General features: G+C 54.7%; 1 protein-coding gene across 1 annotated transcript in view; it reads left to right on the top strand.

Annotated features, from left to right (window-relative positions):
- Window positions 1-13,983, top strand: part of Unc5a (unc-5 netrin receptor A) — a 72,923-nt gene extending 58,940 nt beyond the window's left edge. Inside the window, 14 exon segments of the mRNA XM_004665042.2 lie at window positions 225-328; window positions 457-637; window positions 1,287-1,454; window positions 2,059-2,223; window positions 3,719-3,907; window positions 4,014-4,316; window positions 10,206-10,293; window positions 10,534-10,702; window positions 10,908-11,141; window positions 11,279-11,428; window positions 11,513-11,677; window positions 12,308-12,346; window positions 12,348-12,487; window positions 12,730-13,983. Of these exon segments, the coding sequence (XP_004665099.1) occupies window positions 225-328; window positions 457-637; window positions 1,287-1,454; window positions 2,059-2,223; window positions 3,719-3,907; window positions 4,014-4,316; window positions 10,206-10,293; window positions 10,534-10,702; window positions 10,908-11,141; window positions 11,279-11,428; window positions 11,513-11,677; window positions 12,308-12,346; window positions 12,348-12,487; window positions 12,730-12,895 (2,261 nt within the window). The 3' untranslated portion in view covers window positions 12,896-13,983.
- The last annotated feature ends 41 nt before the right edge of the window (window positions 13,984-14,024 follow it).

Below are 14,024 nucleotides of genomic sequence, written 5' to 3' on the forward strand. Positions count from 1 at the left end.
GTGGTCGGCTAGAGGGGCCACTGGGAGCCAGGCTTCCCAGCGGACACGACCTGGCAAGGAAAGCTTACAGTCCTGACTTGACAGGTAGAGGAAGTGCCTTAGGGACATTGCCCTGGCCTTCCTATAGGCATTTGGCCCTCCCTCCTGCCATGGTCCCTGAAGGACCGAGGGGCCACCAGCCAGGCTGAGCCGGGCACCGAAGGGCACCATTCTGCTTTGTCCAGATTTGCGCAAGAACTTTGAGCAGGAGCCTCTGGCCAAGGAGGTGTCCCTGGAACAGGGCATTGTGCTGCCTTGCCGCCCACCAGAGGGCATCCCCCCAGCCGAGGTGAGTGGGGCTCCAGGGCTCATTCCCCAGGTGGGCATGGCTCCCAGACTTATGGTCCCACGTGCCTGGGTCCCCAGAGGACCTCCCTCTCTAGGCCAGCCATGTAGTGGTGCGACTTCCCCTTCCAGGTGGAGTGGCTCCGTAACGAAGACCCGGTGGACCCGTCCCTGGACCCCAACGTGTACATCACGCGGGAGCACAGCCTGGTGGTGCGGCAGGCCCGTCTGGCTGACACGGCCAACTACACCTGCGTGGCCAAGAACATCGTGGCGCGTCGCCGCAGCGCTTCCGCTGCCGTCATCGTCTATGGTGGGTCCCAGGACCACCCCGCCCCCAAACAATTCACAGGGAGAGGCGCTGAGATACCTCATCAGGGAAGGGATGTGGTGGCCAGCAGGTTAGGAAGAGGCATGGGCCAGACTCACCAGACAGTGGCCTGACCAAGGAGGAGGCCAGAAGCGTGTCTGGGCAGAGGGACGCGGCAGGCTGGTGGTCATTCGTGGGTGGGAGGCATAGGGCAGGAGACGAAGGGCCAGCGTGGGGCTCTGCAGAAGGCGGCATAACATGCTTGTGCCCACAAACGGGAAGTGGGACCAGATAGTCTGGGCACTCCCAGAAATTGGCATTTTCTGGGGGTGGGGGAGGGTGCAGGAACTGCTCTGTAAAAAAGCTAGATCCAGGCTGGAGGTATGAGAACGTCCCGGTGAGCTACAGTTTCAGCCTGGCTGCCCAACACCTGCCAAGAGAAGCGTGAACTCTTAGCAGGTGCTATAGGCCCCTGGGGCCAGCAGGCACGGGCATGGCCTCCCCTCCCGAGTTTCTCTCCACGCAGCCACAGACCACTTATTTCCAGCTCACAGGCCCTTTTTGCCCTCCTGCCCCATCCCTTGGGCCAGTATGCCTGAGGACGTCCCCCTCCCCCCCGCTCCCTGACCCCAGTCCTTCTCTGTCCGGCCAGTGAACGGTGGGTGGTCGACGTGGACCGAGTGGTCCGTCTGCAGTGCCAGTTGTGGGCGTGGCTGGCAGAAACGGAGCCGGAGCTGCACCAACCCGGCACCTCTCAACGGGGGCGCCTTCTGTGAGGGGCAGAATGTCCAGAAAACAGCCTGCGCCACCCTGTGCCCAGGTACCAGCGGCCACCGCCTCCTGCATCGTCCTTCACCACGCCATCTCCGTGCCCTGGCTCCATCGCACCCACCAGCCTGCCCCTCCATGGCTCCATCCCACCCGCCTGCCACGCAGGGCCAGGCTCAGTCTGAGGTGGGGATCAGGGTGCAGTGTGTGCAGCGTCAGGGCTCGGTCTGTGTCCAGGCCTGGGACTCAACATAGGGTCTAAGTCCCAGGGTCTAAGATACAGTCTGAGGACAGGGTCTGTCTAGGCTTAGCCTGGGGCTGCAGGATTCACTTGTGCCTGGGACCAGAGGGGCTGTCACGTGACTGAGAGCCTTTACTGCCTCAGGACCAGGGACCGCCTCCCTGGGGGAGCACACCAAGCAGCCCCTTGGCATCATCGCGTCTCCCTGTCATTAGCATGTGTCATCAAGGCTAGCTGGACACTCTAGGGTGTTATGGACTGGAGGGCCTGCTCCTGGCATTTACACCCAGGTCCATGCCAGCTCACTCTTCCTGGTCCCAGTGCCCAGAAGGACCACATTGGCAGGCCAGCTGGGGGTTGGCTTCCTGGGCTGACGGCACTGTCTCCTCTCTGCCTGTGTCTCTCTCTTATCCAGTGGATGGCAGCTGGAGCCCATGGAGCAAGTGGTCGGCCTGCGGTCTTGACTGCACCCACTGGCGGAGCCGTGAGTGCTCTGACCCAGCGCCCCGTAATGGAGGCGAGGAGTGCCCCGGAGCTGACCTGGACACCCGAAACTGTACCAGCGAGCTCTGTGTCCACAGTGAGTGTTCTCCACCCATGGTCTACTTCTGCTTGCTAGTACTGTCCCTGTCTTGTCCTGGGAAAGTGACGGTAAAGACAGACATCCTCCTGCCGCGAACTGTCTCTCTCTCTCCAAAGCTTGGGACCTCAGGGGTTCCCTTCATCCCTGACATATCCACCCATGCTCCCACACATGCTCACCACCTTCCGAACCTCCAATTTGAACCTTGACTCCCCCATACTCATCTATCTGCTCTTGCACAGCCTCACATCTACCTCATACCCCAAGCACACACAGGAGTTCTGTGGGGATGCTGGGCTTACAAGACCTGTTAATTACAAGGCCATAAGTAGCAATTAAAGATCTCTGTTGGGTTTTTTCCCCCTTAGAATGTACCCTCCCCCATTCTTTCAATTAAAAACCCAATTATCTCTGTCAATTCCTTTCTGATGGACATTTCTTTTTCCACTATGCAACACCCTCCTGAAATCAATAGAGCTTTCTCCAGTGGTCAGCCGCCCTCCCTGGTCTTGTTCCAGGCATGGTGGGTTAGATAAGAAAGGCTCAGGAGTTGACCTGGAGCTACACAGGATGCAGATCCCCTGTATATTAGTCTGTTCTCCATTGCTATAGTGAAATATCCACTGCCAACTGATGTCTTAAAAAGAAGAAAGGAAACGTTTATTAGCTGGGCATGGCGGCACACACCTTTAATCCCAGCTCTCAGGAGGCAGAGGTAGGAGGATTACTATGAATTCTGAATTGGAGGCCACCCTGAGACTGCGTAGTGAATTCTAGGTCAGCCTGAGCTACACTGAACTAGAGCAAAACCCTTACCTGAAAAAGAAAGAAAAAAAAAAAAAAACAGGTTTATGAAGCTCAGAGTTTAAGAAACTAAAAGTCCAAATAGCGTGGTCCTAGATGTGGCCAGGGCCCCCTTGGTTACATCACCTCATGGAGGATGGCATCCAGGCAGCAGCGCACGCACCAGAAGAGGTCACATGGTGAGACAAGAAACCAGTCAAACTGAGCAGGAAGGAGTCCCACAAGAACTGCTTTAATCCCTTCTGAGGGCAGTGTACACAGGGATTCAATGGCCACCAACTAGGCCCTGCCTCTGAAAAGTCCCACTACATGGCCACACTGGGACCAAGCTTCCAGCATATGAATCCTTAAGTGATATCCTCAAACCATAGCACCCCACTTTGGGAATCCCAAGATTCCCTTCACCCCAGCTGCCCTGATCGCCAGAAGATCAGGTCGGGGGTTCAGCCTAGCAGCCATGCACAAGTCACTCACCCTGGGAAGTAGCTCTTCCCTTGCTTCATCTTTCTGGGTGGAAATTCGTGCCTGGGGGCCGGGGGGGAGGGTCGGTGGGGGGGAGATGTGACTCCCTCAGTCAGTCGTGAGCAAGGAGTGGCAGGAATGGAGACCTTATCCTCTTGGGGCATAGGCCACTGGCATCTCCTCCCCAGATCCTGTGCCCCTCCCAAGGCCACACTTTCTCCTGCAGCTGCTTCCGGCCCTGAGGATGTGGCCCTCTACGTGGGCCTCATTGCGGTGGCCGTCTGCCTCATCCTACTGCTCCTTGTCCTTATCCTCATTTACTGCCGGAAGAAAGAAGGACTGGACTCCGATGTGGCCGACTCGTCCATCCTCACCTCCGGCTTCCAGCCTGTCAGCATCAAGCCCAGTAAAGCAGGTGAGATGGCCCCTACCCCAGCGTTTCTGCCTGGAGCCCCCACGCCAAGGGCTGCCAAGGTAGAGATTGCTCAGAGCCAGCCCCTGAGTCTGTCTTTATCCTGTAGACAATCCCCATCTGCTCACCATCCAGCCAGACCTCAGCACCACCACCACCACCTACCAGGGCAGTCTGTGTCCCCGGCAGGATGGGCCCAGCCCCAAGTTCCAGCTCACCAATGGACACCTGCTCAGCCCGCTGGGTGGTGGCCGCCACACGCTGCACCACAGCTCGCCCACCTCAGAGGCTGAAGAGTTCGTCTCACGTCTCTCCACCCAAAACTACTTTCGCTCCCTGCCCCGTGGCACCAGCAACATGGCCTATGGGACCTTCAACTTCCTCGGGGGCCGGCTGATGATCCCTAATACAGGTAGAGAGGACCCCAGACTGTCTGTCCCAGGGAATCCGTAGAGCAAGATTAATCTCACTTCCTCCTGGACAAGGCCAGGAAAACTCAAATGATACTCCAGATCACTGTGGAATGGCCACACCAGGCCAGTAGGAAAGGAGACAGTTTTGGAGCATATCTAATGAAACACTTGCGTGTCAGTGCCAGGGGACTCTTGAGGTGCCTCTTTTACTTTAAAAAATATATATATTTTCTTGCCAGGTGTGGTGGCACACACCTTTAATCCCAGCACTTAGGAGGCAGAGGTAGGAGGATCACCGTGAGTTCGAGGCCACCCTGAGACTACACAGTGAATTCCGGGTCAGCCTGAGCTAGAGTGAGACCCTACCTCGGAAAACCAAAAAAAGATACATATATTTATAAGAGAGTGTATATGAGAGACAGAGAGAATTGGCACACCAGGGCCTCTATCTACTGCAATCAAACTCCAGACGTGTGCGCCATCTTGTGCACATATATCACCTTGTGCATCTGGCTTAAGTGGGTTCTAGTGAGCTGAACCTGGGTCCTGAGACTTAGCAGGCAAGCTCCTTAACTGCTAATCCATCTCTCCAGCCCCAATACTCTGTGTGTGTGTGTGTGTGTGTGTGTGTGTGTGTGTGTGTGTGTGTAACCAGTTAAGAGCTACAGTGGGATCATAGCCAAGCTGTCTCTTTCTTGTTGCCTATAGACAAAAAAAAAAGTATCTTCTGGAGTGGGGGAGAAAGGATGAGTGGGTAAAATGCTTACTTCACAAGCATATAAAAACCCAAGTTGAGATCTCCAACACCCACATAAAATGCCAGCACGTGGCATACACCTGTGATGAACCCTGGGTCAGCAGAGACTGGCAGGTATTATCTCTGGAGCTCACTGGCTAGCTTGTCTAGCCCAATTGGTGAACTCTGAGTTCAGTGAGCGACCCTGTCTCAAAAAGCAAGGTGGAGCCAGGTGTGGTGGCACACGCCTTCCATCCCAGCACTAGGGAGAGGTAGGAGGATTGCTGTGAATTCCAGGCCACCCGGAGACTACATAATAAATTCCAGGTCTGACCGGGTGTGGTGGCACACGCCTTTAATCCCAGCACTCGTGGGAGGATCACTGTGAGTTTAAGGCCACCCTAAGAATACAGAGTAAATTCCACGTCAGCCTAGACTACAGTGAAACCCTACCTCGAAAAACCAAAACAAAACAAAAATAAATAAATAAATTCCAGGTCAACCTGGGCTAGAGCAAGACCCTACCTTGAAAAAAATAAAGTAAGGTAGGGAGCTGGAGAGATGGCTCAGCAGTTAAGGCACTTGTCTGCAAAGCCTAAGGACCTGAGTTTGATTCTCCAGTACCCATGTAAAGCCAATGGCTAGAGGCCCTGTCATGCCCATTCTCTCCCTCTCTCCATCCCTCTCTGTCTTTGTCTCCTCTTTCAAATAAATTTTTTAAAAAATATTTTTTTAAAGGTGGGCTGGGTATGGTGGCACACACCTTTGATCCCAGCACTTGGGAGGCAGAGGTAGGAGGATCACTGAGTTCAAGGCCAGCCTGGTGCTACAGAGTTCTAGGTAGCGAAACCCTACCTCAAAAAATACAAAAATATAAAAAGGTGGGAGCAACTAAGCAACACACCCTGCATTGACATCAAGTCTCCATATAAACACTGGGGCACAATATACCACACACAGATACACATGAAAAAAAAAACACAAAATAGTATTATCTGTTCATTTATGAAGACAGACAGACTTCCTTGTGCTGGGCTCCGGGCTTAGGAGTAGACAGGCACCTGCCCCAAGTAGCTCACAAACAAATGGAAAGACATCAGAGACAGATGCAAAACAAAGGGCCTCCTAGGACCCTCACAGCATCCTAGATTCTGCCCACCACTCCACAGACATCTTGTTAGGGAATCCCTGGGCCCTCCTGAGGCCATCTTGGAAAAGTTACTGTAACTTCTGGTGAGGTTGGCCACTCCACTCTGAAATTCTGTACTCTAGGGCTGAGGAGATGGCTCAGTGGCTAAAGGCACTTGCTTGCAAAGCCTGATAGCTGGGAGTTAATTCCCCAGCTGCCCATGTAAAGTTAGACAGGCGGGATGGAGGGATGGCTTAGTGGTTAAGGCATTTTTCTGCAAAGCCAAAGGACCCATGTTCGATTCCCCAGGACCCATATTAGCCAGATGTACAAGGGGGCGCACGCATCTGGAGTTTGTTTGCAGTGGCTGGAGGCACTGGTGTGCCCATTCTCCCTCCCTCTTTTTTTTTTTCTCTCTCTCCCTCTTTCTCTGTCAAATAAATAAGTAAATAAAAATAAAATATTTCAAAGTTAGAAAGACATTCATTTGCAGTAGCAAGAGACCCATACACACAAAAATATTTTAGTAATGGGGGTCAGGGAGATGGCTTATTGGTTAAAGTTGCTTGTTTGCAAAGCCTATGAGCCCAGGTTTTATTCCCCAGTACGCTCGTAAAGCCAGATGCACAAAATGGCAAATGCATCTGGAGTTTTTTGCAGCAGCAAAGGGCTCTGGTGTGTCCATACTCTCTCTTAAATAAATAAAAATGGCTGGAGAGATGACTTAGCATTAAGGTGCTTGCCTGTGAAGCCTCAGGACCCAGGTTTGATTCTCCAGGTCCCACATTACCAGATGCACATTGTAGCACATACATCTGGAGTTTGTTTGCAGTGGCTGGAGGCCCTGATCCCTCTCTCTCTCTCTCTCTCTCCCTCTATATCTAATAAATAAATAAACTTTTAATAAAAATATTTTCAATAGAGGGACTGGACATGGCTTAGCACTTGAGGTGCTTGCCTGCAAAGCCTAAGGACCCATGTTCTACTCTCCAGATCCCAAGTAAGCCAGACACACAAAGGTGAGACAAGCACAATGTCGCACATGCCCACTAAGTGGTACAAGCGTCGAGTTTGATTGCAGTGGTTTAGGCCCTGGCATGCCAGTTTTCTCTCTCTCTGTCAATAACTTTTAAAAGGAGGGGCTGCGAGATGGCTCAGTGGTTGGAGGTGCTTGCTTGCAAAGGCTGTTAGCCCAGGTTCAGCTTCTCAGCCACCCATGTAAAGCCACACAGCAGCAAGAGATCTTGGTGTGTGTACACACAAGCACATGCACGCATGTGTTTTAAAGATATTTGTTACTCCCTCCATCTAGGCCATCTCGTGTGCCCCTGACTTCCCTGCTCCTCTGTGGCTGCCTCTAGTTCCTGAACGCAGAGTTCCTCAGCTCCCTCCCTGTGCCCTTCTCCTCAAGGGACCTCACTCACTCTGGGGCTTGTGGCTTCTCCCCCTCCTCCGTCTCCAGCCCACAGTTCTCCCAGGCATCAGAACCACACACCCAGCTGCCTCTTGGGCAGCTCCATCTGGATGTCTCACAGCACTTCAGATTCCCTGTGCCTAAAACAGAATTGTCTCCCACTCTCTCCCGCAGCCCCCTCCGCCCTGGCTTCCCCAGGCTCAGAGGCAGCACAGTCTAGCTGCTCAAGCCAGAAGCTGGCTAGGGGGTCACCTTGGGCTTCTGCCCTTTCTCATTGGCCCCTTCAGCCTCAAGCCAGCTTCCATGTCGAACGACTCTATGTTCTCTTTCTCCATTAGCTCCCATCTCCTCCTGCTTCTCATCTTACCCAACTACCTTAACTGACCCCAGCTGCCACACACCTCACGTCACCCAGCCTCGCCAACATTCACTGTATATAACCGTGTCTCTTCCCTGCCAAGCCCTTCGCCTGCTGACCAGCTGCTAAGCCCTTTTCCCTCAGCACCCAAACACACCATGCTGCCCCTTTCCGTACGCGTTCCTCTGCCTCTCCCACCTGCTCATCTGCTTGCCGTCCTACCTCACGTACCCCTCTGGACAAGGGATGACATAGAACTCAATTTGGATGATAAGGTGACGTGGTGCCTCTCAGCTCTAACAGAAAGGCAGGCAATCTGTGGGTGCTCCATGGCCATCATCCCTCTTGTCACCTGGCAGTATGGGCAGGTGACCCTTTCTCCCTCTTCCCCTCCCTCACCCCCCGCCACCTCACCTACTGTGGTCTCCTTATCCCTCCATGCTGAGCTGAGAGCATCCAGAGTGCTAATCCCTTGTTTTCCCGCTTTCTTCCTGAGGGCCCAGCATGAGTATTTACTGAATGAGCATGCAAATATGTGTGCCACTCCGGTCCCTGAGCAGTCATGCAGGGACAGAGTCAGTTGTCATCAACACCAGCAGTATCAGGTACTAGGGAGCACTTCAGGCTAGTGAAGGAAGCAATAGCAATAGATATACATATATATCCAATGTATATATAATTATGTATATTTTCAATGTATATATAAATATATAATTATATATATTTCTAATGCATACAGAATTATATATGTTCAATGTATACATAGTTATATATATTTGCGGTGTATATATAATTATATATTAGACATATATAATTGTATATATTTCCAATGTTTATTTTTTCAATGTATATATAATTGTGTGTGTGTGTGTGTGTGTGTGTGTGTGTGTGTGTGAGATAAATCCAATAGATGATCAGTGGCTTCCCTCTTCTGGGCTTCAGCTGTGAAATATAGTCATGCATCATCACTTAATGATGGGACACATTCTGAGAAAGGTTCTTTCTTCATTGCGTGAACATCATAGAGTCCACTTATACTGACCAAGCAGCTACAATGTCAGTGGAACATATACTCTTAGGAGACCCACCATCATGTATATGATTCATCATTAACCCTCATGTCCTTCTATGGCACATGACAGTCCTGGTATCCCAGCCCAGCCTACCTCAGAGCTGCTGAGTCTGAACAGCATCTGTTAGCTTTGGGGATAAAGTCACAAAATGTCTCTCCTTTTCCCTTCTGCTGATGCAGGGGCTTCCTGTCCCCAGAGCAGGCCCACTCCTTCCTCCGCCCAGTAACTTCCAGGTCCCCGTGCTTGCCGCCGTTATCTACCCCAAGCCTCCCCTCTCTCTGGAGAACTGCTCATGCAGGATGTTGGGGCAGCGGCCGGTCAGCGGGGTGGGAAGGCTCCTGGGCCTTGAGGGCGGTTACAGACCCGACCCCACCTGCAAGGACAGAGACAGTGGCAGGGAGTGGGCAGTCCTCAGAGCGGCAGGGCTGGTGAAGGAGGGAGAAACGAGAATGGGACCGGAGGGCAGTGGTTCCAGAAATGCTGAATGCAGCATAGGCATGACTGGAGGTACGACTGGATTGGCCGTGGGAACCAGAGGTGTAGAGCATTAATTACAAGGTCTGTGAGCTGAACTTCATGCAGGCAGGGATGGCTTTAGGAAGAAACTGCCTGTACCCCAAACAATGCGCTTTGAGTAACAGAGGTAGGAGCAGCGTACCTGGCACCTTCTGTCCTAAAATGTTTTTGTTGGTTTTTTTTTAATTTTTTTTAATTTATTTATTTGAGAGTGACAGACACAGAGAGAAGGACAGATAGAGGGAGAGAGAGAGAATGGGCGCGCCAGGGCTTCCAGCCTCTGCAAACAAACTCCAGACGCGTGCGCCCCCTTGTGCATCTGGCTAACGTGGGACCTGGGGAACCGAACCTCGAACCGGGGTCCTTAGGCTTCACAGGCAAGCGCTTAACCGCTAAGCCATCTCTCCAGCCCCTAAAATGTTTTTTGTGCTAGGTTAACTAGACCTTCTTTTTTTTTCTTTTTTGATCCTTTGTTGGGTTTGGTCAGCTACTCTCGGACTCTCCCTGGCTTGGCCTCCTGCCTAGATGGTGGTAGAACAGTATGGTGGTCCTTGTAGGACCCCTGGCCAGCCCTCAAAGGGAAACTCACGGGGCTGGCTAGCTCCTGGCATGTTGGGTGTCCGCAGCTGTTAAGGCCCAGCCTCCCTCTGTCCCTGTTTCAGGAATCAGCCTCCTCATCCCCCCAGATGCCATCCCCCGAGGAAAAATCTACGAGATCTACCTCACGCTGCACAAGCCAGAGGACGTGAGGTGTGGGCCTGGGCGCTGTTGCTGGGGCTGGGAGGGCCCCAACAACTGTCCTGTGTCACTGGTCAACCCTGCCCAGCACTGTTGGGCTTGCTCTGGCCTGCCCTGGCCTGGCATGAGGGAAAATGAGAAAAGCCACACGTAACTACCCTTACCAAGGCCCAGCTCCTGCCCTCCCCTCCCCCAGCACCCAGCACAGGCCACTGATGTCTTTCTCTCCCCACCCATGTTTCCCTACTTGAGGTTGCCCCTAGCCGGCTGTCAGACCCTGCTGAGTCCCATCGTTAGCTGTGGGCCCCCAGGAGTCCTGCTCACCCGGCCGGTCATCCTCACTATGGACCACTGCGGGGAGCCCAGCCCAGACAGCTGGAGTCTGCGCCTCAAAAAGCAGTCATGCGAGGGCAGTTGGGAGGTAAGTATCCCCCCAAGACCATCCACCCTGAGCACGGGTCCCCCGTGCCTTTGGCCTTGACCTTTCGCAGCTGTGTGGCCCTGAACCACACACCCCCCAACCTTCTCCTCAGGCTCTGGCCACTTCTCAAAAGCTCAGGTTGGCACAGGGCTCTGGGACGGCTCCCAGGCTGGTTAGGAACTGACCCATCAGGCCTTGCCCACAGGATGTGCTGCACCTCGGCGAGGAGGCGCCCTCTCAGCTCTACTACTGCCAGCTGGAGGCCGGCGCCTGCTACATCTTCACGGAGCAGCTGGGCCGCTTTGCCTTGGTAGGAGAGGCCCTCAGCGTGGCTGCTACCAAGCGCCTCAAACTCCTTCTGTTTGCCCCTGTGGCCTGCACCTCCCTTGAGTACAACATTCGTGTGTATTGCCTGCACGACACCCATGATGCACTCAAGGTACTGCCCCACGCCCAGCCCTGGCCCCATAGGCTGATTGCCCAGCCCTAGGCACAGGGGCCCTTCCCCTGGCTTTCAGGGGCAGCACGGAGGGGCACCTCAAGCCCCAGGCCCTGCTGACCACCCGGCTACTACAGGAGGTGGTGCAACTGGAGAAGCAGCTGGGTGGACAGCTGATCCAGGAGCCCCGGGTCCTGCACTTCAAAGACAGCTATCACAACCTGCGCTTGTCCATCCACGACGTCCCCAGCTCCCTGTGGAAGAGCAAGCTCCTTGTCAGCTACCAGGTGAGGTCCAGGCCCGTGACCAGGCTCCGGGGACTGTGCCAGGCACACTTGACGCCTCCTTTCTGTCTCTCTCGGCTGCCCCAGGAGATCCCCTTCTATCATATCTGGAATGGCACCCAGCAGTACCTGTACTGCACCTTCGCCCTGGAGCGTATCAGTCCCAGCACCAGCGACCTGGCCTGCAAGGTGTGGGTGTGGCAGGTGGAGGGCGATGGGCAGAGCTTCAACATCAACTTCAACATCACCAAGGTGGGCAGGAAGGGTGATATACTCCGCCCAATCACCATCCCAGAAATGTTCCAACACCTGGGCCTAGCTGACAAACTGCCACCAGCCTTCCCTACTCCTTTCCTTCTAGAAACCACCAGGCAGCCACCCCCGACTTTCTGGGGAGAAGGTGCCCATGCACGTGGGACATGGGTAGGGGGTCAAGCAGGCCAAGGAAGCAGCAGCAGGCAGAGGCAGTTGGCGAGGGGCTCTGGAGGGTTTTTACTCCAAGAAGGGACTTCTACCCTGGGCCCCAGAGGATAAGCAGGGGATTGACAGGCAGGATGGTGGGCAAGTTCATTCTCGGTAGCAAAATCATAGGTGGGAAAACAGGCGGTCAGAGGAGAATCCTTAGTGCTGGCCAGCAGAGGTGGCAGAATGGCAGGGATACGAGGTGGAGAGAGGAATAAAGTTTCCTGTCACTGGCTATGACTTTGGGAAGATCATGACACCTCTGAGATCCAAAGAATAAAGCCCTGGCACATAGGGAGAGGATGCCTGAGAGCCCCAATGCCCTCCTATGCCAGGGGGTGATCTAGGAGCTCTCCCAGCCAGGAAGCAGCGGTGGGCAGAGGTGTGACAGGTACTTCCTTCGTGCCTCCCACTTCCTAGGACACAAGGTTTGCTGACCTGCTAGCTCTGGAGAGTGAAGGGGGGGGTCCCAGCCCTGGTGGGCCCCAGTGCCTTCAAGATCCCCTTCCTCATTCGGCAGAAGATCATTACCAGCCTAGACCCACCCTGTAGCCGGGGTGCCGACTGGCGGACCCTAGCCCAGAAACTCCACCTGGACAGGTGAGTGGGAGATGGGCAAGGAGGGGGCTGAAAAGACTACCTACTGCCAGTCTGGGCAGATGGGGTGGGGGCGGGTGGATAACAGGAGGCCTACAGACCTATGCCACACTGACTAGTGACCAAGTAAGGCAGTGCGTTTGTCAGAGGGGATGCCTTATCCCTGGTTAGGCTGGCGTGGGGATCGTAAGGGGACAGCCTGGGGGTGAGGCCAGGCCACTGACAGGCTCCCCTCCTCTTTGCAGCCATCTCAGCTTCTTTGCCTCCAAGCCTAGCCCCACAGCCATGATCCTCAACCTGTGGGAGGCGCGGCACTTCCCCAACGGCAACCTCAGCCAGCTGGCAGCAGCCGTGGCCGGACTGGGCCAGCCAGATGCTGGCCTCTTCACAGTGTCAGAGGCCGAGTGCTAAGGCCAGCCAGGCCCATAATGCCTACACTCTCACCAGCTTTGGCACCCACCAGGGACAGGCAGAAGCCGGACAGGGGCCCTACTCCCACACTGGGGGGGGGGATAGCTGCTTGGACAGAACCCCCTCCTAGCTGAAGTCCCTTAATGCTGGTCCTTCAGACCCTGCCCAATCTCCTCATCCCTCCATGGACTGCCTGGCCAGGTTGGCATAGCCTCCTGCTCACACTCTGCCTGGCCCCAGGGCCCAGAGTAGACAGTGCCTGGAGCCTGGGCCCTGCCCAGCCCACCTGTGTGTGTGTGTGTATATACGTGTGATGCTACCTCTCCCCTGTCCCTCACTAGGGCCCACCCCCCCACACCTCCCCGCATACACACGGGCATGTGCACACATGCTGGGCTCGGGACATGGCCCCCCAGAGCTCCTGCCCGAGCTGGGCCTTATGCAAACATTTTTGTGCGTGCTGGGTAGGGGCCCACCTGAGGGGCCTGGCTTCAAGCCCGGGGCGAGGGTGGGGGGAAGGGGACTGAGGGCCTCAGCTGGACAGGGGCTAGCCCCTGGATTCAGGCACACAATCACCACACGGGCATGTGTTCATACATGCCTCATGCGCTCATCTCACATGCACCCCTTCCCCTGGTCACGCAGGACCCTCCCCCATCACGCGCATCTCATGCCGCACACCTGGAGGCTGCTCACGTCTTTCACACCTGGTGTCGGTACACATCTGCCTCTCACATGCTGCCCTTCTCCCACCCACCCAGGGACACCCAATGGCTCCTCCCTGATCCGCCCTATCCCCCCCCACCCTTCCCCAGCCTCGAGGTGCCCTGCCCAGCGGGGAGTGTGAATATGCAATGGGAGTCCCGGGCTGTACAATGGCAAGTGTGTGTGCCGTGGCGTGCCCATTCCTGGGGCTGGCCAGTGCCCCCGTGTGGGGCCTGTTGTGTGAAGCTTGTGTCCTGACTCTGTTTTAAGTGCATTCATGCACTTACACTTGGCCTTATGTACACAGCCTTGCCTGGCTGCCAGGGGCACGTAGGGAATTTAGCGGACGTGAATGTAAATAAATTATATATATATATTGCTAACCTGAGTGCTACTTCTCTCAGGGAAAGCCAAAGGGCAAAGG

The sequence above is a fragment of the Jaculus jaculus genome, chromosome 6 (assembly GCF_020740685.1).
Source record: "Jaculus jaculus isolate mJacJac1 chromosome 6, mJacJac1.mat.Y.cur, whole genome shotgun sequence".
NCBI lineage: Eukaryota > Metazoa > Chordata > Mammalia > Rodentia > Dipodidae > Jaculus > Jaculus jaculus.